General features: G+C 38.0%; 1 protein-coding gene across 1 annotated transcript in view; it reads right to left on the bottom strand.

Moving 5' to 3' along the window:
• The window catches only part of UNC13C (unc-13 homolog C), a 657,134-nt gene that overhangs the window by 131,197 nt on the left and 502,597 nt on the right, over positions 1-23,340 (bottom strand). The window contains exon 19 of the mRNA XM_061431239.1: positions 608-734. Within this exon, the coding sequence (XP_061287223.1) occupies positions 608-734 (127 nt within the window). The remainder of the gene's footprint in view (positions 1-607; positions 735-23,340) is intronic.

The raw sequence follows: 23,340 nt of genomic DNA on the forward strand, positions 1-23,340 counted from the left end.
GTCTCCTTGAGTATAAGCTCCTTTCAAGGTGAGGTCTTTATTTTTTTCTCCCTTTCCTAAATACTTGGCATAGTGCTTAGAATATGGCAGACCCCTCTCAACAGAATAAAATGGAATTCTGACAAATATCAAATGCACAGTATTATAAATCTGACTGTGTAATTACAACTGTATTTGATAGAAACATGCTTATGACAATGTTACCTGTTTAACAGTGACTTCTATTTTAGAAATATAAATTTCTAAGACATGTTTAGGTTTGAAATAAAGAGAAATCTGGATTATATAGATCAATATACAAGCCCCCTTCATTTTCCTAACAAAATCCGAGTTCAAGCACTTTTACAAGAAATCATTTCATCGTGTGAGGTTTTATGCATTATGTATTTCTTTCTCTTTGACTTGAATATCCAAGTAAGACATACTTGCAATTCAATTAAATATGCTTCCTAAATATATGCAAATCATTTAACACTAATTTCATAACAGAAATGTCTGCATTCAAATGAAGATTATGAGAAGAGATTTTAGGGCTGCATAATTCAGGTGTAATTTTACAGGACTATGAATTGAGAATAAACTTGGGGCTGAAAAAATCACTACTTACAAGGAGTATTCAGGAACGGCATCCTTGAAGGCAGGAAGTTCCCGCACATATTCATTATAAAACCATTTCACTTTGAAATGCAAATTCATATAATCAGTGCTCTTGCATAACCTCTGCTTTTCATGTTCTGTAATAGATAAAATCAAACATTTAATAACGTGTGGTTTGCCAACAATGCTGTGTTCCAGTCTACTTTTATTATTCCTATTTCAGAAAGGAAGAAAATATTATATCTGAGGTTAAGGCAAAGTGAATTGCTAAAGACAGACCTGAAATTTTACAAAATGCAAAAATCATCTGTTTGGTCCTGTGTAGAAATGTGAATGCTCTAATGTGCTTTCCTGGAAAAGGCAAGCATTGTGCTGAGTTAAAGAGTGATAACATACCAACATTTTTCTATTTATCTCCAAGCTTTCATATTTTGACTACTTTTAGCCTGATACTAAAGTGCCAGAAAGAATTAAAACTTGTAAGTATGAATAAAACATGAACCAAAGTAGGAGACATAATTCCTAATTAATACTGGAGATGTGAAAGAGTAGATCACATTTCTGGCCTGGATATTTAATACTTAAAAAATTAAGGAGAAGAAATATATCTAACTTCTAAGATGGCTGATTTTTTTTTCCACCTTTTAAGTTCAGCTAAAATTCTTTTGTACTCTGTGACTCTTCTGACATTTCTTTAAGCAGGATTTTCTTTTCTTTTTAACATTCTTTTTTTTCTTTTTAAATTTTATTTTATTTTTAAACTTTACAATATTGTATTAGTTTTGCCAAATATCGAAATGAATCCACCACAGGTATACCTGTGTTCCCCATCCTGAACCCTCCTCCCTCCTCCCTCCCCATACCCTCCCTCTGGGTCGTCCCAGTGCACCAGCCCCAAGCATCCAGTATCGTGCATCGAACCTGGACTGGCGACTCGTTTCATACATGATATTATGCATGTTTCAATGCCATTCTCCCAAATCTCCCCACCCTCTACCTCTCCCACAGAGTCCAGAAGACTGATCTATCTATACATCAGTGTCTCTTTTGCTGTCTTGTATACAGGGTTATTGTTACCATCTTTCTAAATTCCATATATATGCAGTAGTATACTGTATTGGTGTTTTTCTTTCTGGCTTACTTCACTCTGTATAATAGGTTCCAGTTTCATCCATCTCATTAGAACTGATTCAAATGTATTCTTTTTAATGGCTGAGTCATACTCCATTGTGTATATGTACCACTGCTTTCTTATCCATTCATCTGCTGATGGGCCTCTAGGTTGCTTCCATGTCCTGGCTATTATAAACAGTGCTGCGATGAACATTGGGGTACACGTGTCTCTTTCCCTTCTGGTTTCCTCAGTGTGTATGCCCAGCAGTGGGATTGCTGGATCATAAGGCAGTTCTATTTCCAGTTTTTTAAGGAATCTCCACACTGTTCTCCATAGTGGTTGTACTAGTTTGCATTCCCATCAACAGTGTAAGAGAGTTCCCTTTTCTCCACACCCTCTCCAGCATTTATTGCTTGTAGACTTTTGGATCACAGCCATTCTGACTGGCGTGAAATGGTACCTCATAGTGGTTTTGATTTGCATTTCTCTGATAATGAGTGATGTTGAGCATCTTTTCATGTGTTTTTTAGCCATCTGTATGTTTTCTTTGGAGAAATGTCTATTTAGTTCTTTGGCCCATTTTTTGATTGGGTCATTTATTTTTCTGGAGTTGAGCTGTAGGAGTTGCTTGCATATTTTTGAGATTAGTTGTTTGTCAGTTGCTTCATTTGCTATTATTTTCTCCCATTCTGAAGGCTGCCTTTTCACCTTGCTAATAGTTTCCTTTGATGTGCAGAAGCTTTTAAGTTTAATTAGGTCCCATTTGTTTATTTTTGCTTTTATTTCCAATATTCTGGGAGGTGGGTCATAGAGGATCCTGCTGTGAGGTATGTCAGAGAGTGTTTTGCCTATGTTCTCCTCTAGGAGTTTTATAGTTTCTGGTCTTACATTGAGATCTTTTATCCATTTTGAGTTTATTTTTGTGTATGGTGTTAGAAAGTGTTCTAGTTTCATTCTTTTACAAGTGGTTGACCAGTTTTCCCAGCACCACTTGTTAAAGAGATTGTCTTTAATCCATTGTATATTCTTGCCTCCCTTGTCAAAGATAAGGTGTCCATATGTGCGTGGATTTATCTCTGGGCTTTCTATTGATTAACAATGTTGTGTCGGTTTCAGGTATACAGCAAAGCGCATCAGTTATTCATATACATATATCAACACTTTTAAAAGATTATTTTCCCATATAGCAATATTTTCTAAATGTAACTTTTAAAAATCTCTTGCTCAAAACTGTAGCTTAAAACCGTACTTCAATCTGGACATACAGTACTGGGAAGTAGAGACAAAAATAGTGTTACTGGACCCATTTATCTTTATTCAATATGAATTTTTGGCCAATTCTGTCTTTAAGTATAGACACTGCTGCTGCTGCTAAGTCACTTCAGTCATGTCCGACTCTGTGCGACCCCATAGACGGCAGCCCACCAGGTTTCCCCGTCCCCGGGATTCTCCAGGCAAGAACACTGGAGTGGGTTGCCGTTTCCTTCTCCAATGCATGAAAGTGAAAAGTGAAAGTTAAGTCGCTCAGTCGAGTCCGACCCTTAGCATGGACTACAGCCTACCAGGCTCCTCTGTCCATGGGATTTTCTAGGCAAGAGTACTGGAGTGGGGTGCCATTGCCTTCTCTGAAGTATAAACACAACCAAACCCAAAATATCCCTAACTATATGCAGGTTGAAAGTGTCCTCTGAGAATTTCTAATTGAGGTTCTGTGAATCTCCTTCAAGCTAAGGGCTTTGATTTATAACAGGAACATGGTTTAATTAGTATTTCAGGCTAAAAGCACTTATAGAAGAAATTAGATTGTTATAAAGTAACTGAGGGCATCCCTGCTTTTCAAAACCTGACTCTAGAGGGACTTAAATCCCAATAATAAATGCAAGAGGTAACACCACCCCAAACTTAACATCCTCAAATTATTTAAACAATAATTCAAGACAATTTGCAAAACCAAGGAAAATGCAGAGAGGGAGAACACATACAGTTATACACAGAAATAAGAGTAATATATTAGTACCTAGAGACCAAACTCCTAGGCAAAATTATGAATTAAGTGATGTTTTGCTGTTTCCTCCAAATTTATTCCACCCTTTCCCCCTTCACTGCTGGTTCTCTCCCTATCCTTCTCCCTTTGGACGTCTAGTATCCCTCCATACCATAAGAGGAAACATGTATTTGATAAATTTATAGGTCGGAATTTAATGCACTACTACCCTGAAGCCCAGATAAGGGAAGACTCTTGCCCTAACAGCCTACACATAAAGAGGTTTCTACTTATCCCAAATGCAAACTCAAAAATTAAATAGCTTATAGCCTCTGCTATCACTGGGGATCCCACACTTGGCACTAGCACAGAACAAGCCATAACTCTAAACATCTGTCTTTGTGACTAACACCACTTGCTCTTATGATTAATACTCTCTAAAGCCCATAGGAACACTGGAATATCGTTTGTTCTCTAGTCTAGAAACCGTAGGTGATGGTGTCCAAATGCTACCAAGGTTTGCCGATTGCCATTGTTGACAACAGAAATAGTTACAGATTTGGAATATGGGAAGGAATTTAAGCTATGGAAGCATCTGTGTAAGAGAAAGGATAAACTAATCAACCCACCATGTTCTTTCTCTGGATGGCATATATGCAGTAGATTATTGCATATGAAAGTATCATTAAGCACCCATTTTCTTTGGGTCCAATTCATGCATTTGAAGGTGCTCATGAATCAATGCAGTATGCAAAGCAAATCTACTACTAGCTAGGGGGATATTTTGAATAATCAATGATTCATATTACTTGCAAAGTTTGTATATATGTAGTTTTCCATATACATATAGGAAGCCTGATATTGGTTTTCTGCCAACTAGATGGTTTTTGAATTCTAGAACTGTCAATATTTTTATGTCTGAAATTTAGATTTATGAGATTTAACTCATTAAATTTTAGCTTTATTCAAGTGATTTATGTAAAAATTTATATGAACTAATAACTTGCATTTGTCCTCATTTTAATACATATGTTTGTATATTTTAGAAGGAAATACTTTTCTGAAAACTATATTTGAATTACATCCCTAAAAATAGGAAAACAATTTAAATTTTTATAGTTTATTTTAAATTACATTTTTAATAAAATACATATTCAAATTATGTTCATTTTGAATACATATTCAAAAAAGTTCATATATAACTTTATTGTTTAATCCTTTAAATATTAAGAACATATGTAGATGAGAGAGTTCCCAATATGACAAAGGAGGAATACCCTGAGCTGAACTCTCACCAGCACAACAAAATCACAACTACTTACAGAATAATTATTTATGAAAAACACCCAAATCTATCATAAGTGACGTTTTACAACTGAAGATAAAAAGAAGGAACACAAGCAGGAGGTAGGAGGGCAGAATCAAGGTCCAGTCAAGCCTCATGCCCCTGGGTGGACAATGCACAAACAATAATTACAATTGCAGAGGTTCTCTCTAAGGAATGAGGGGTCTGAGCCCCACATCAGGCTCCCCAGCCCAGGGATCCTGTGCCAGGATGAGCCCCTGAACATTTGGCTTTGAAGACCAGTGGGGCTAACTTTCGGAAGACCCAGAGGGTTATGAGAAATAGACTCCACTCTTAAAGGGCACACACAAAATTGTACACACTTAGACTCAGGAAAGAAACTGAGATTTGAAAGGAGCCTGGGTAAGACCTGCCAGCTGATCTTAGAGGGTCTCCTGTAGAAGCAGGGGGGCAACTGGAGCTCACTCTGGGGACAGAGACACTGGCTAAAGTCACTTTGGGGACCTCCTTGTACCATGTGGACATTAGTGCTAGCAACCAATATTGTTGAATCCTCCCTTTAGCTTGCTAGCCTGGGGAACCCAGCCCCACCCCACCCACTAGCCTAAGGACACCAATGCTGGGATGTCTCCTGGCACTCACCAGTGCCAACTACAGCCCCACCCATCATCAGACAGGCTTCCTTAAGAGTCTCTGAGCCTAGAGCCACCCCTGAACGTTGCCCTGCCCACCAAAGGGCTGAGGACCTGGCCCCACACACCAGCATGCTGGGGCCCCCAGGGCCCTGCAGCTAGAGACACCGAGATACAGCTTCACGTACCAATGCACAGGCACCAGCTCCAGAATCCCCGGTGCCCTGCCTCCCTGCATCCCCCTATCAGCAAGCCTGCTCTAACCTTAGAATCAGAGCCTCACCCCACCCACCAGTGAGCAGACACCAGCCCAAGGTCAACTTGAGTCCTGCAGCCCATCATGGCAGGGTCAAACCCACCCACCAGCAGTCCAGCACCAGCCCAGGACCAGTTGGCCCCTCACCCCAGCATCAGGAAAATACCAGTTCTGGGAAATCTTGGGCTCTTCAGCCATTCTCCCTACCAGCCCCACTCACTAGAGAGCTCAGACAAGCTTCAGGACACTCAGGACCCCACAAGCCAGCTGTGTCAGGAGCAGGCCGCAACCATCAGCAGTCTGACACCAATTCTGGGACTGCTGAACCTTGCAACTAGACTGCTCTGCTCACCAGTCAGTCAGCACTAGCCCCAAGACCTGGTTTCACCTATGTATGGTGTGGGCAATCCAGGATATCCTGGACCCCAATTCTACCTACCAGTGAGACAGCTCAGTACCGGGGACCCTATGAATTCTGAAAAACAGCCACCCCATGACCCAGCCCAACAATAAGCAGCTGGCAGCCTCAGCACAAGGCAGGGCCTGGCAAACAGCTGGACCTGGAGCTAGTCATGTCTGCCAGCCTGCCCCAGTAGTCTACCCTCCCCAACAGAAGGATCCACATACACAGCCCACACAGGGTACCCTAGAGCAGGCAGCTCTGGTGACCAGTGGGGAGTGGGCTGAGGGACGGGATGTCTCCTACAAAAGGCCATTTCTCCAAGGTCAGGAAACATAACCTCCTAGATACAGAGAAATAAAAATTGCAAATCAACAAAATGAGGTGCCAGAGAAACACGGGTTAAAACAAAGGAACATGATAAAACCCCAGAAAGAGAACTAAGTGGAGATAGGCAATCTACCTGCAAAAGAGTTCAAGTAATAATTGTAAAGATGATCAAAGAACTCAGGAGAAGAATGGAAAAACAGAGTGAGAAGTTAAAACTGTTTAACAGATGATGAAGAATACACAAACTAAATGAAAAATACACTGGAAGGAATCAATAGTAGATTAAATGATAGAGAGAAACAGATCAGTGAGCTGGAAGACAGAACAGTGGAAATCACCGAAGCTCAACAGAAAAAAAAAAAAAAGAGAATAAAAAAATGAGGGAGGTTTAACAAATCTCTGGAATAAAATCAAATGTACTAACATTCACGTAACAGAGGGTCCAGAAGAAGGAGAGAGATTGGATCAGAGAACATGTGTGATGATATCATATAATAGCTGAAAACTTCCCTAACCTGGAAAAGGAAAAAGACCTCCGAGTGCAGAAAGCAAAGAGTCCCAAACAGAATCTACCCAAAGAGGACCACCCCAAGACACACTGTAATTCAAACAGCAAAAATTGAATATAAGAGAAAATATTAACAATTGCAAGGGAAAAGAAATTAGGGAACTCCCATAAGGCAATGAGCTGATTTTCAGTTGAAACTAGAGTAATGAAAGAGAAAAACATACAACCAAGGATAATCTATCACTGAGATTTGACGGAGAAATCAAAAGTTTTAGAGACAGGCTAAAATAGTTCAGTACCACCAAACCAGCTTTAGAAGAAATGTTAAAGTGACTTCTATAAGTGAAAAAGAAAAGGCCACAATGAGAAACATGAAAGATTACAAAAAAGAAAAAGATCCTTGGTAAAGGCAGTGAGTGAGTGAGTGAAAGTCACTCAGTCGTGTCTGACTCTTTGTGACCCCATCGACTACACAGTCCATGGAATTCTCCAGGCCAGAATACTAGAGTGGGTAGCCTTTTCCTTCTCCAGGGTATCTTCCCAACCCAGGGATTGAACCCAGGTCTCCTTCATTGCAGGAAGATTCTTTACCAGCTGAGCCACAGGGGAAGGCCAAGTATACAGTAAATCAACCATTCAAAGCTAGTGCATGCTCAGTTGCTAAGTCGTGTCTGACTCTTTGCGACCCTGTGGACTGTAGCCCACCGGACTCCTCTGTCTATGAGATTTCCCAGGCAAGAACACTGGAGTGGGCTGTCATCCCCTTCTCCAACAAAGCTAGTAAGAAGGTTAAAAGACAAAAGTAGTAAATTCATCTATATCCACAATAATCAGTAAAGGGAAAACTGGATAGCTACATGTAAAAGGATGAAATTATAACATTTCCCACACCATATATAAAAATAAACTCACAATGGATTAAAGACTAAATGTAAGAGACTGGAAACCACAAAACTAGAAGAAAATATAAGTAGAACATTCTATAAGATAAATCACAGTAATAATTTTTATGTATCATTCTCTTAAACCAAAGGAAACAAAAGCAAAAATTTAAAAATGAGTCCTAATTCAATTTCAAAGCTTTTGCACAGCAAAGGATATCATCGACAAAATGAAAAGACAGCTACTGAGTGGGAGAAAATACTTGCAAATGGTATTACTGATAATGGGTAATATCCAAAATACATAAACAGTTCATACAACTTAACATCAAAAAAAAAAAAAAGCCCAAAAAACTCAATTAAGACACGAATAGACATTTTCCCAAAGAAGACAGAGACAGAAATAGTCACACAAAAAGATGCTCAACATCATTAATCATAAGATAAATGCAAATCAAATCCACAATGAGATGTCACCTCACACCTGTCAAAATGGCTATTAAAAAAGACCACAAATAACAAATGTTGTCAAGGATGTGGAGATAAGGGAACCTTAGTATATGGTTTGAGAGAATGTAAATTGATGCAACTGCTCAGGAAATAGAATGGTGTTTCCTCAAAAAAACTAAAATAGAACTACCATATGACCCAGCAATTCCACTCCTGTGTATACATTCAAAGAAAATGAAAACAGCATTTTGAAAAGATACACGAATCCCAGTGTTCACAGCAGCATTATTTATACTTGTCAAGATAAGCAAGTCACCTAAGTGCTCATCAACAGATGAATGGATAAAGAAGATGTGGTGTATGTGTTGAATACAGTAGGATATTGAATACTACTCAGCCATATAAAGAATAAAATGTTGGCTTCTGCAAGAACATGGATGGACCTGGAAGGTTATTATGCTTAGAAAATAAGTCTGATGGAGAAAGACAAATACCATACGTTATTTCTTACAGGTGGAATCTAAAGAATATAACAAATGATTGCAACAGAGAAGCAATAAACACAGAAGAGCAAACTAGCTGTTACCAGTAGGGAGAGGGAGGTGGAGAGGAGCAAGATACGAGGAGGGGTTTCAGAGGTACAGACTTCTATGTATAAATAAATAGACTTTAATGATATATTGTACAGCACAGGGAATATAGCCAATATTTTATAAAAACTATAAATGGAATATATATATATATATATATATATATAATCTATAAAGATTCTGAATCACTATGTGGTATACCTGAGACTAACATAATATTGTAAATCAGCTATATCTCAATGAAAAAAAGAATGCATATAAACTAAGTTTGGATAGAAGGAATGTAACTGCTAAAAGAAAAATAAATGGCTCAACAGAAATTTTAAAAGGTCAAAGATAAGGTGTGCTTTGGTAAGCAGGTAAATGCTAGCTGTGGGCAGTGTCCTAGTCAGTTTTCCAGACAAGACCTTCAGTTTATTTGTGTAACCTATTTACACTTCGTTTCTCCATAACTGCAGCGATTTTGCCTTTTTCCCTACTTGGGCACTCTGTTCAGAACTTACAGCCCTCCTCAAACCCATTGTCCTGGACTCTGCAAGCTCTCTCTACCCTCCCACATCTCCCTCATCCCTGCTGTTGCCACAGTTTCAGGAAAGGAACACTTCTGCTTGTCTAACTTTTTGTAGCCACACCTTAGCCATCACCCTGTCCCTTTTGCCCCCCACCTGCCATGTCTCTCTTATAGAGAATGGACACAGGAAAGAAGATAGAAAAGCGACCAATTATCTTTTATCTTTTAAAAGGTGAAATCTGGTTTTGCTCTAGTCTGGAGATCATCCATTCTAGTTCCTAAGACTGTATGTTATATGATAACTCAAACTATCAGGGTTTTACTTAGAAGAATTGCTAATAGTTTTCTCTTTACAGAATTGCTTTCATACTCATAGGAGTTAGTTTCCATCCTCTTAAGCTGCATCTCTTTCATGCATCATCAACTAGTATTTACTGCTCTGTGGACAGACACAGAAGACCAGTACCATCTGTTTTCACATTCTGCCAATTCAACATAAGAGTAATTGACATCTTTACACGGATTATGCACTCCAGCTTATCTAGCAAGAGGTTTTCAGTTTACTGAATTAGTTGGTGAGGTGAATTTGTGCTTAAGAAAAATGCAATTGATAATGGAAATGGTACACACCTGTATAAATAAGGTCTACATGTGATGCTTATACTTAAGTAGAAAATATTAAGTAGAATTTAAACTCTTTTCAGCAGTGACTAATGGTGATGATCATCATGAATCTCAGGATTTGTGGCAGGTTTAACTATTAGTTGGTTATAGAACTAAGTCCTTTTCCTCCAAGGCACACAAATAGACTGCGTTTCCCAACCTTCCCTGCAATAGATTGGCCTATGACTGACTTGTGGGTCAAAGTAATAGATGCCATATTCAGTCTTGTCCTCAAACACCTCCTGTGAAATCTGTTTTGCTCTCTTTTCCCTCATTTGCTGGCCAGATGCAGAAGATCCTGCCAAGGATTCTGAGGTTCTTGGGGAATGTACAGCTGCTAAAGGGTAGAAGTCTGGATCCCAGAACTCTATTAGCCTTTGCCCTGCTTCATTCTGTACTCCAACAAATTTACCTGTTACTCCCGATGTGCCTATTAATTAACCCTCAAACTATTCCGCTTTTTAATTTGTTTCATATACAAATGCATACACACATACACATACACACACACACACACACACAGTCACGCCATCCCTTTGCTCTATGTCACTGTATCAGCCTAAGAACTTCCAGCAGACCCCACTGTGAACTGATCCACCATAACACAGGGATCAGTTAATCAGACTCTTAAGTTCATGTTAAGAAAACAGTATATAGGCTCTGAGAGAGGAATAATCATAGAAATAAAAATACATGTATTTTGCAGCTGACTAACATTACCGTTTATTTTCCTATCACCCTTGTTTCATACTTGTAGGCTCTCAGCTATATTCTCAGTATTTATTACCACTTGGATGATTCTATAAAAAGTGAGCTGTTATTTTCCAAAATCTGTATGCCTGTTTTTCTCATGTCTTCATATATTCCTCCCATAATGTGTAATGATATAGTATAAGGAAATATTTCAAATAAACTACAGTTACATCTGTTCGTTTCCAAGGCAAACCATTCAATATCATGATAATCCAAGTCTACGCCCCAACCAGTAACGCTGAAAAAGCTGAAGTTGAATGGTTCTGTGGGACCTACAAGACCTTTTAGAACTAACACCCAAAAAAGATGTCCTTTTCATTATAGGAGACTGGAATGCAAAAGTAGGAAGTCCAGAAACACCTGGAGTAACAGGCAAATTTGGCCTTGGAGTACAGAATGAAGCAGGGCAAAGGCTAATAGAGTTTTGCCAAGAGAATGCACTGGTCATAGCAAACACCCTCTTCCAACAACACAAGAGAAGACTCTACACAAGGACATCACCAGATGGCCAACACTGAAATCAGACGGATTGTAATCTTTGCAGCCAAAGATGGAGAAGCTCTATACAGTTGGCAAAAACAAGACCGGGAGCTGACTATGGCTCAGATCATGAACTCCTTATTGCCAAGTTCAGACTTAAATTGAAGAAAGTGGGGAAAATCACTAGACCATTCACATATGACCTAGATCAAATCCCTATGGATATACATTGGAAGTGAGATATTATATTTAAGGGACTAGATCTGATAGACAGAGTGCCTGATGAAGTATGGATGGAGGTTCATGACATTGTACAGGAGACAGGGATCAAGACCATCCCCGAGAAAAAGAAATGCAAAAAAGCAAAATGGCTGTCTGAGGAGGCCTTACAAATAGCTGTGAAAAGAAGAAAAGCAAAAAGCAAAGGAGAAAAGGAAAGATATACCCATTTGTATGCTGAGTTCCCGAGAATAGCAAGGAGAGACAAGAAAGCCTTCCTCAGCAATCAATGCAAAGAAACAGAGGAAAACAATATTATGGGAAAGACTAGAGATCTTTTCAAGAAAATTAGAGATACCAAGGAAACATTTCATGCAAAGATGGGCTCAATAAAGGAAAGAAATGGTATGGACCTAACAGAAACAGAATATATTAAGAAGAGGTGGCAAGAATACACAGAAGAACTGTACAAAAAAGATCTTCACAATCTAGATAATCAAAATGGTGTGATCATTCAACTAGAGCCAGATATCCTGGAATGTGAAGTCAAGTGGGTCTTAGGAAGCAAGAGTATGAACAAAGCTAGTGATGTGATGGAATTCCAGTTGAGCTATTTCAAATCCTAAAAGATGATGCTGTGAAAGCACTGAATTCAACATGCCAGCAAATTTGGAAAACTCAGCAGTGGCCACTGGACTAGAAAAGGTCAGTTTTCATTCCAGTCCAAAGAAAGGCAATGCCAAAGAATGCTCAAACTACTGCACAATTGCACTCATCTCACATGCTAGTACCTGAAGAAGAGGTGTGCTTGTAGTACACCTGAACCATGTACTTCCAGATGTTCAAGCTGGTTTTAGAAAAGGCAGAGGAACCAGAGATCAATTGCCTTAAAAAGAGTACCTGAACCACGAACTTCCTGAGGTTCAAGCTGGTTTTAGAAAAAGCAGAGGAACCAGAGATCAATTGCCTTAAGAAACTGGAAATAGAACTGCCTTATGACCCAGCAATCCCACTGCTGGGCATACACACTGAGGAAACCAGAAGGGAAAGAGACAGGTGTACCTCAATGTTCCTTGCAGCACTGTTTATAATAGCCAGGACATGGAAGCAACCTAGATGTCCATCAGCAGATGAATGGATAAGAAAGCAGTAGTACATATACACAACGGAGTATTACTCAGCCATTAAAAAGAATACATTTGAATCAGTTCTAATGAGGTGGATGAAACTGGAGCCTATTATACAGAGTGAAGTAAGCCAGAAAGAAAAACACCAATACAGTATACTAACGCATATATATGGAATTTAGAAAGATGGTAACAATAACCCTGTATATAAGACAGCAAAAGAGACACTGATGTATAGAACAGTCTTCTGGACTCTGTGGGAGAGGGAGAGAGTGGGATGATTTGGGAGAATGGCATTGAAACATGTAAAATATATATGAAACGAGTTGCCAGTCCGGGTTTGATGCATGATACAGGATGCTTGGGGCTGGTGCACTGGGATGACCCAGAGGGATGGTACGGGGAGGAAGGAGGGAAGGGGGTTCAGGATGGGGAACACGTGTATACCCATGGTGGATGCATGTTGATATATGGCAAAACCAGTACAATATTGTAAAGTTAAAAAATTAAATTAAATTTAAAAACAAAACAAAACAAATTGCCAACATCCGCTGGATCATCAAAAAAGCAAGAGAGTTCCAGAAAAACATCGGTTTCTGCTTTATTGACTATGCCAAAGCCTTTGACTGTGTGGATCACAATAAATGGCGGAAAATTCTGAAAGAGATGGGAATACCAGACCATCTGACTTGCCTCTTGAGAAACCTGTGTGCAGGTCAGGAAGCAACAGTTGGAACTGGACATGGAACAACATACTGGTTCTAAATAGGAAAAGGAGTACATCAAGGCTGTATATTGTCACCCTGCTTATTTAACTTATATGCAGAGTACATCATGAGAAACTCTAGGCTGGAAGAAACACAAGCTGGAATCAACACTGCAGGGAGAAATATCAATAACCTCAGATATGCAGATGATACCACCCTTATGGCAGAAAGCAAAGAATAACTAAAGAGCCTCTTGAGGAAAGTAAAAGAGGAGAGTGAAAAAGTTGGCTTAAAGCTCAACATTCAGAAAACGAAGGTCATGGCATCTGGTTCCATCACTTCATGGCAAATAGATGGGGAAACAGTGGAAACAGTGGCTGACTTTATTTTTGGGGGCTCCAAAATCACTGTAGATGGTGACTGCGGCCATGAAATTAAAAGAGGCTTATTCCTTGGATGGAAAGTTATGACCAACCTAGACAGCATATTAAAAAGCAGAGACATTATTTTGTCAACAAAGGTCCATCTAGTCAAGTCTATGGTTTTTCCAGTAGTCATGTGTGGATGTGAGAGTTGGACTATAAAGAAAGCTGAGCACCAAAGAATGGATGCTTTTGAACTGTGGTTTTAGAGAAGACTCTTGAGAATCCCTTGGACTGCAAGGAGATCCAACCAGTCCATCCTAAAGGAGATCAGTCCTGGGTGTGTTCATCGGAATGACTGATGTTGACGTTGAAACTCCAATACTTTGGCCACCTGATGTGAAGAGCTGACTTATTTGAAAAGATCCTGATGCTGAGAAAGATTGAGGGAAGGAGAAGGGGATGACAGAAGATGAGATGATTGGATGGCATCACTGACTTAATGGACATGAGTTTGGTTAAACTCCACGGGTTGGTGATGGACAGGGAGTCCTGGTGTGCTGCGGTTCTTGGGGTCACAAAGAGTCAGACACGACTGAGCGACTAAACTGAACAGTTGCATCATAATGACCATGTACCAGACATTGTTATAAGATATTATAATGTAAAATTCAAAGGTATACTTCAAATTATCTTTAATTTTCACAAAGCATCTTCTGCTTAGTGGTAGCTCACAGTTGCAAAACTGCCTTTATCTCTTATGATGTGAACAAAAAATTTGTTGCCAAAATTAAGAATGCTGAAGGACTGATCAGTCCTCCAACACTTTTACTTGTGGAAACAAATATTTAACACAGTCATTATATTTGCAAAATAAAATGTTTAATTAGTTTTCTGAACTGCAGTATAATAATTATATAAAAAACATATTCTTTGAATTTCAATGAGATGAATATATTACCACCAGAATAAAAGTGCTTCATTAAAATTGTACAAGGAAAAAGCTTGGCAATTTTGAAGACTATTTATAATTGCTTTTACTAGAATTTACTACTTAAAAGAATAGATTTTCCTTGAAAGTTAGTGGATGCATGGGATTTTATGTATAATCCAGAAGTGTACAATTATTTATCTATTTATAGGTGTGGCAGACAATCCATTCTCATGCCAAATGCAAATGTACTACCATCAACCTTCACAGTGTCATTTTCTGGTTCTTAGTTTGTGATGTCATTTTACTGCATAAACACTCTGTCTTGTCCCATAGTTGGTGGTTCAGTTCTGTAGGGCTATCTTAAACATCCCTCTAAGTGTTTGGAAGGCTGCTCTGTCTCTAAGAGGTGATGATATAGAAGGTTTGGGAGAAATAGCAAATAAAACACCAGCATTAAGGACTCAGTGCCTAAGATGTTTTGTGCAATACTGTGTGCTCACAAAGCTCAGACCTTATCACCCAGAAACTCTTTAAATATAAATATGTATCAGACTTTTACAAACAATGCACATATATAAACATCTATCAAAGATAAGCACAGATGCATATTAATGGTATACAGATGGAGATCATGAACTCTTTTTCATACACTGAGAATTCTAAACCATGTAACTAGAAGTAAAAAGAGAGAGAGAAAATAAGAATTATAATTTTCCATTTTAGAGCAGCTCTATAAAGATTTTGTAATATTAGCATATCTTTGGAGATGTGTAAATTCTGGCTGCCGAAGTAAGCTGTCATATTAACAAAGCATAAAGCTTGGAATAATAAAAGAAAACTTAAAAAATAAATGAATAAAGATAATAACAACACACTAGCAAAAAAAAAAAAAAAAGCAATTGGGACCAATGTGAAGCTTCCAGAGAAGGAAATCAGCAAAGAAGAGAAAAGAGTAGCCATAATAAATTACTATAGCAAATTTTCTGAAGAATCAATGACAAGGAAGGAACAAGTATCATTAATTTTTGTAGGGTAAGTAAGAAGATAGCAAGCTTTTAAAAAAACCAAGGAAAATTAATAAAATATTGTCCTCCTCCATGACCACTGAAACCGATGCCAGAAGCATGTTTACACGTGTAGCTGGTAGTCCTCCTCACACTTAATACCAGTATCTCAGCAGAATCCCAAAATGAAATGAGGTTCCCTGGGTAAATGAAACTAGGAATGGTGTAATGTCAGACATACTTCACAGTCACACTCTCTGATATATCCTCTTACAATTCTGGTGTAGCTCTTACAACCCATAAATCTAAACTGGAGGGTTTCAAGTAAGACGTTCTCTCCAGTGAAACCAAAGTGTCTCGAACTTCTTTTAGTATCATCTACAATTGGAAATTACTCTATTTCTGGAAAAGAAATCTGTTCACAGATAAGCTCTGCATTCAATCACCCTTTTAATTTCAAACGTTTCTTTGCCAAAGTTAAAGAGTACAACACCAACATTTCCTCTATAATCTTCTATGACACAGACTCCTGCATCTTTGAAGGCAAGCTGGAGTGTGGAGCTACTCTTCCCAAACACCCATAAAGAAGAGGATACCATTTTATGTACGGCCTGGAAGAATACTGCATGATTTGCCTGAGCCTTGGAAGTTCAGGAAGCTCTATGAAGTCAGCAGCACATAATCTTATGCTGGGAAACTAGAGATGGATAGTTAATAAGGAAAGAATGAGATGTGATGGGAAAGTATTTTTAAAAAGAAAGATGGCCAACAGGCTGAAACATAATGGTAAAATACAGGTACCCAAAGAAGCTACTGGCATTGACAAGTCATGGAGCAAGAGTATAAAAAATAAACAAAAAACAAGCTTCACTTACATTGTACTTTTACCCACAGTCTTAGGAACAGAAGTATCACAGAGTATTTCTATGGAAGTTAGTACTTGAGACCAAAATTTGGATTTCATTCATTTATGCAACATCTACTTATTATGTACTAGGAACCAGACACTACATACTGAGAGTACAGCAAAGAAGAAAACAGAGCATTCCTGCAATTTTGGAATTTATAATATAGTGAGGAGAGGCAGACAATAAAAACCACTCAATACAATGTGAAGTAGTGGTTAAGTGTTCTGGAAAAATAAAATGCAGAATAAGGGAGTATATGAACTGAATATACATTTTTTTTTTCTAGTAGGGTGCTAAGGGAAGATCTTTAATGAGGCAACATGAAAGTACAGCTGAATGAAGTCAGAGAGAAAACCATGTGGCCATTTCCTGGAAAAGCATTTCAGGTGGAAAACACATCAAGTAAGTGGTCCTCAAGCTAAAGAGTATGCTGAGATGCAAAGAAGCCAGTGTGGCTGAAGTAGAGTGATGGAGAGTGGTACGAGAAGCCAGGGCTGGGTCACAGAGGATTGGAGCCTGTTATAAGGACCTCTCCTCCTAAGAGTTATGGAATAACACTGCAGGTTTTTGGTCTCATTTTACATTTGTAAAACTTTGGTTGTTATCTGGAGAACAGATTATAGGAGACCAAAAGTGAAAACAGGAGCGTATAGAGGAGCCACTGAAGTAGAATAAGCATTGGCAGACCTGGCAGCTTGGACTTGGTGGTCACAGTGATGGCTGTGGTAGAAGCAGTACAGTTCGGTTCAGTCACTCAGTTGTATCCAACTCTTTGCAACCCACAGACTGCAGCATGCCAGGCTTCCCTGTCCATCACCAACTCCTGGAGCTAGCTCAAACTCTGTCCATTGAGTTGGTGATGCCATCTAACCATCTCATCCTCTGTTGCCCCCTTGTCCTTCTGCCTTCAGTCTTTCCCAGCATCAGGGTCTTTTCCAGTTCTTTGCATTTTTTTTCAGTTCAGTTCTTCTCATCAGGTGGCCAAAGTATTGGAGTGTCAGCTTTAGCCTCAGTCCTTCCAATGAATATTCAGGACTGATTTCCTTTAGGATTGACTGGCTTGATCTCCTTGCAGACCAAGGGACTCAAGAGAAGATCTCCAACACCACAGTTCAGCATAAGGTCTAATGTTGGTTCTGTGTCTTTCTAACATACAACCGTGTCTCTTACCTCTTCTCTGCTTAGATAAACTTTTTAAGAACAGATAAGACAGCAGATAAGATAAATGTTTGATTCCCACACTACCTTGTCTGCTTAGAACCATAAATGGATAAACAGACAGACGAAAGAATGTAAAGGTTGTATCCAGTTCTTTGGCCATGTCTATTCCTTCATTTTCTTCTCAGACACGCTCAGAACAGTGGGTCATCAATCAGACTGGAAGAGGACATGTTCAACCCTGGATGTTATCTTAAAGTTTGCTGGTGTAAAGCTTCCCATGGGGGTGTGAAAGGATACATGTACCTCAATGTGCACTGCAGCACTGTACACAACAGCCAAGACAGGGAAGCAACCTAAATGTCATCAACAGATCAACAGAGGAATAGATAAAGAGGATTCTGTGTGTGTGTGTATGTGTGTGTGTGTGTGTGTGTGTATAATAGATCATTATTCAGCCATTAAAAATAATGAAATAATGCCACATGGATGCAACATGGATGGACTTATAGATTATCATACTAAGCGAAGTAAATCAGAAGGAGAAATATCGTATGGCATTGCTTACATGTGGAATCTAAAAAGAAATGATACAAATGAATTTATTTACAAAACAGAAAGAGATTCACAGACTTAGAAGTGAATTTATAGTTAATGTGTGGGGAGGATGTGAGGGAGGGATAGTTAGGGCGTTTGGCATCAACATGTACACACTGCTATGTTTAAAATGGCTAACCACCAACAAGGTCCTACTGCATAGCACATGGAACTTGGTTCAATGTTATACGGTAGCCTGTATGGGAGGGGAGTTTGGGGGAGAATGGATACATGTGTATGTATGGCTGAGTCCCTTTCCTGTACACATGAAAGTATCACAACATTGTTAATCAGCTATAGTCCAATATAAAATAAAGTTTTTCAAAAATGAGATGATAATGTACCTGAGTAAATTTTACTTAAAACAACCTTCATAAAAGAAAAAAAAAAAAAAAGCTCCCCATGGTAAAAAGCCACTACTGTGTCTTAAAAGACCCAAATTTCTGCATGAATATAAAAGGCCCCATGCATATCAATATGAGGGGCTTCCCTCTCAGTCGGTAAAGAATCTGCCTGCAGTGCAGGAGACCTGGGTTCAATTCCTGGGTCAGGAAGATCCCCTGGAGGACAAAATTCCACTCCAGTATTCTTGCCTGAAGAACACCATGGACAGAGGAGCCTAGCAGGCCTCAGGCCATGGGGTTGCAAGAGTCAGATATGACTTAGTGACGAAACCACCACCACCATGCATATCCATAATTTTTCATTAAGAATTGTCAATAAAATATGCACATAACTTTATTCCATATTCATAGCTCATAAAAACCACTCATAATTAATCAGTTTCATGTATTTCCCAGCTTATAACTTATATTGCAAAATCACTGCCTGTAGCTTTTTCTTAGAAGACTCAGATTTTTATGAACTTCATTTCTTGCAGTTTCCTGTACATTTTCTCATTAATTATTTAAATGTAATCTGTAGTTGAAGTTCTTTTTTAGGATAAAATTGATTTCCATCAATTATTTACAACTTATAAGATAAGATCTTTTTGGTAGATTTCAACTAAGTTATTTTGTTTGTTCTTTCTGAGTTGCCATCATCTACTCAGCAGAGGAACCAGAGACCAAATTGCCAATATCCGCTGGATCATTGAAAAAGCAAGAGAGTTCCAGAAAAACATATATTTCTGCTTTATTGACTATGCCAAAGCCTTTGACTGTGTGGATCATAAAAAACTGTGGAAAATGCTGAAAGAGATGGGAATACCAGACCACCTGACCTGCCTCTTGAGAAATCTGTATGCAGGTCAGGAAGCAACAGTTAGAACTGGACATGGAACAACAGACTGGTTCCAAATAGGAAAAGGAGTTCGTCAAGGCTGTATATTGTCACCCTGTTTATTTAACTTATATGCAGAGTACATCATGAAAAACGCTGGGCTGGAAGAAGCACAAGCTGGAATAAGATAGCCGGGAGAAATATCAATCACCTTAGATATGTAGATGATACCACCCTTATCACAGAAAGTGAAGAGGAACTCAAAAGCCTCTTGATGAGTGAAAAAGTTGGCTTAAAACCAACATTCAGAAAACGAAGATCATGGCATCTGGTTCCATCACTTCATGGGGAATAGATGGGGAAACAGTGGAAACAGTGTCAGACTTTATTTTTTTGGGCTCTAAAATCACTGCAGATGGTGACTGCAGCCATGAAATTAAAAGACGCTTACTCCTTGGAAGAAAAGTTATGACCAACCTAGATAGCATATTCAAAAGCAGAGACATTACTTGGCCAACAAAGTTCCGTCTAGTCAAGGCTATGGTTTTTCCTGTGGTCATGTATGGATGTGAGAGTTGGACTGTGAAGAAGGCTGAGTGCCGAAGAATTGATGCTTTTGAAGTGTGGTGTTGGAGAAGACTCTTGAGAGTCCCTTGGACTGCAAGGAGATCCAACCAGTCCATTCTGAAGGAGATCAGCCCTGGGATTTCTTTGGAAGGAATGATGCTAAAGCTGAAACTCCAGTCCTTTGGCTGCCTCATGCGAATAGTTGACTCATTGGAAATGACTCTGATGCTGGGAGGGATTGGGGGCAGGAGGAGAAGGGGACGACAGAGGATGAGATGGCTGGATGGCATCACTGACTCAATGGACATAAGTCTGAGTGAACTCCGGGAGTTGGTGATGGACAGGGAGGCCTGCCGTGCTGCAAGTCATGGGGTCGCAAAGAGTCGGACACGACTGAGCAACTGAACTGAACTGAACTTATATGGAAATTAAGCTAATAGATACACAGTTAAAAAATGCTTCACCTAATCTATATTTTAGAAGGAAGTGATTAAAACATCCTAAGCATTTGATTACTTCTAATTTTTTATTAGTGATAACAGTTATTTTTTAACTTTGTTAATGATTTTCTTGGGAATTCTTAAAAAAAAGACAAGGGCCTTAAACACTTGAAAAATGCACAATTTCTTTATATTTAAAGAAATGAAAATTAATGAGATGGTATTTTTCTATCAGATTGCTAAAATAGAAAATGTACTGTTTGGCTTTTTAGGGAAAAATTAGAAAAAAATTTAAATACACAAATCTTTTGGCAATTCAACTTCAAAGAATTTTCTGTTTAAATATATTTGCACATGTAAACAAAAAAGATATGCTCCATTATTTATATTAGCAAAATACTAAATAGTCTAAATATTTACTGATATAAGAATTAAGTCTGTTTTATACATCCATTCCATTGAAAATAATGACAAAATAATGATAAAAATTATCATAGAGAATGAGGTAGATCTAAATGTGTTTATATAGTACAAGCTTCAAGTGACATTGTTAAGTAAAATAACAGGTTGCAGAAGGATATGGAAAATACATGATCATTTATGTAGAAAAGAGAAATGGTCCATTCATATATACGTGTTTATGCTTAAAATGTTTCTGGAAATAGACAAGAAACTGGAAACAGTGGTAAACTTGTCAGGTATCAAACAAACTGTTCACAGAATATGTTTTTTTACTGCTTTAACCATGTACCCATATTTTCAAAAATTAATAACTTATTAAGGAATACAACTTGATAAAGGAAAGAGCAAAAAAGACAACTTGTGAAAATAAATCAGTAATTTGAAGGCTGGCTTAGTAAAATTCTCTAGAATTTAGGAATAATTCTCAGAGCAGAAGATTAGAAACTGACTGATATAGTAGTCAGAGACTATACAAATCCACCGCCACCCCCCCCCAAAAAAAAAGTCAAACGAATGGAATTGAATCAATACTAAGATGCATAGTTAAAGAGAATAAGCTTTTGGTGAGAAAGAAAGGGAAGCAAGTTAAGAAATTCTCTAGTAGTGAAAAGAGATCCACATCTAAGTACTAGTAAATAGGCACATCTGCGACAACTCTTACAAGACCAAAATAAAGGAAAAACTTTTAGGCTTCGAAACAGAATAACAAACATATAAAATTACTTAAATAAAATAGGCTGACTGTGACTTTTCCATCCCCCAGAAGCTATGGGATAACGAAACAACATCTACAGAATCATGAGAGGAAAATTTGCAGAAGACTGGTGAATTGTATACACTGTCATGTTTTTGACATGAAGGCAAAGTACATACAGCTGAACTGGCTCTACTAATAAACATGCAAAGATATGCAGGAATTGGTTCCTTCTTTCATAAAGCATGTAGATAAACCATAAAAGTGATACATTTGATCATGAATCATTTTTCACTATAAAAATAAACCTATTTATTGGCCACAAAGAGTTCCTTTGTTAAAGCCTCTCTCTCCCTCAGGCCAGACTTGTACCAAGTTCGGAAGATTAATTAAATAGGAATTATAATTTTTATTAAAGGATAAAACAGCCACTATCTATGCCAAGAAAAATGATGGAAAGAAAAAACCTAAAAAGTTACTGTGGGTATCTTTGGATCATTATTCTCCCCTATGTACTTGCTTGCATTTAATAAGAATGGTTTTTCATGTTTATTTTGGAAATGAGATATTTATTCATTTAAAAAAATTCAAACAATACAGAAAAGCTCAAAGAAAAGTAAGGATTACCATAAGTCACATGATTCATAGATATGTTGTTACACTATGCCTGATTATCCTTCAGAATAACACTGTATGAATTGATTTATCTAAAATATATGTGTGCATGTAATTTGTATAAATGCTTTATGTTCTGTAGCCTACTCCTTTCACACAATATTTTCCATGCCAGTAAAGTTAATATCTTCATTTAATACTGTTTTTAAAAGCTATGCTTAGTACACAAAGAATAGTCTTATTGGGCATACACTTCTACATACTTCTGTTATATTCTCCACATCTGTCTGACCTTAAGAGAGTATAAGATCTTTCTATTATATCATATAACTTCATCAAGTGTAGGTTGATACACAAAAAATGAATTTCAGATGGATTGTAGGTCTAAAATTGAAAGGTAAAAAAACAAAGCTTTTAGGAAAAAAAATGAGACTATTTTCATAATCTTGAGTTGGCAAAGATTAATCAAAGAGGACAAAAACAGTTCTAATAATAAAGGAGGTTACTTATAAATTGCACTGTTAATATTAAGAACTTCTATATCTTAAAAGAAATCATTCAGTGACATGTTAAAATGACCACACTATCCATAACAATCTACAGATTTAATGCAGTCTCTATCAAAATACTACGGCAGTTTTCACAGAACTAGAATAATCCTAAAATTCATATGAAATCACAGAAGACCCCAAATAAGCAAAGAAATCTTGAGAAAAAAGAACAAAGCTGCAGGTATCACACACCCAGATTTCAGACTGTACCTAAAATCTATAGTAATCTGAATAGCAAAGTACTAGCATAAAATCAGACACATTTATCAATAGAACAGGATACAGAGCCAGAAATAAGCCCACAACCTATGGTCAATTA

Source organism: Bos javanicus, chromosome 10 (genome assembly GCF_032452875.1).
Source record: "Bos javanicus breed banteng chromosome 10, ARS-OSU_banteng_1.0, whole genome shotgun sequence".
In the NCBI taxonomy this organism is placed as follows: domain Eukaryota; kingdom Metazoa; phylum Chordata; class Mammalia; order Artiodactyla; family Bovidae; genus Bos; species Bos javanicus.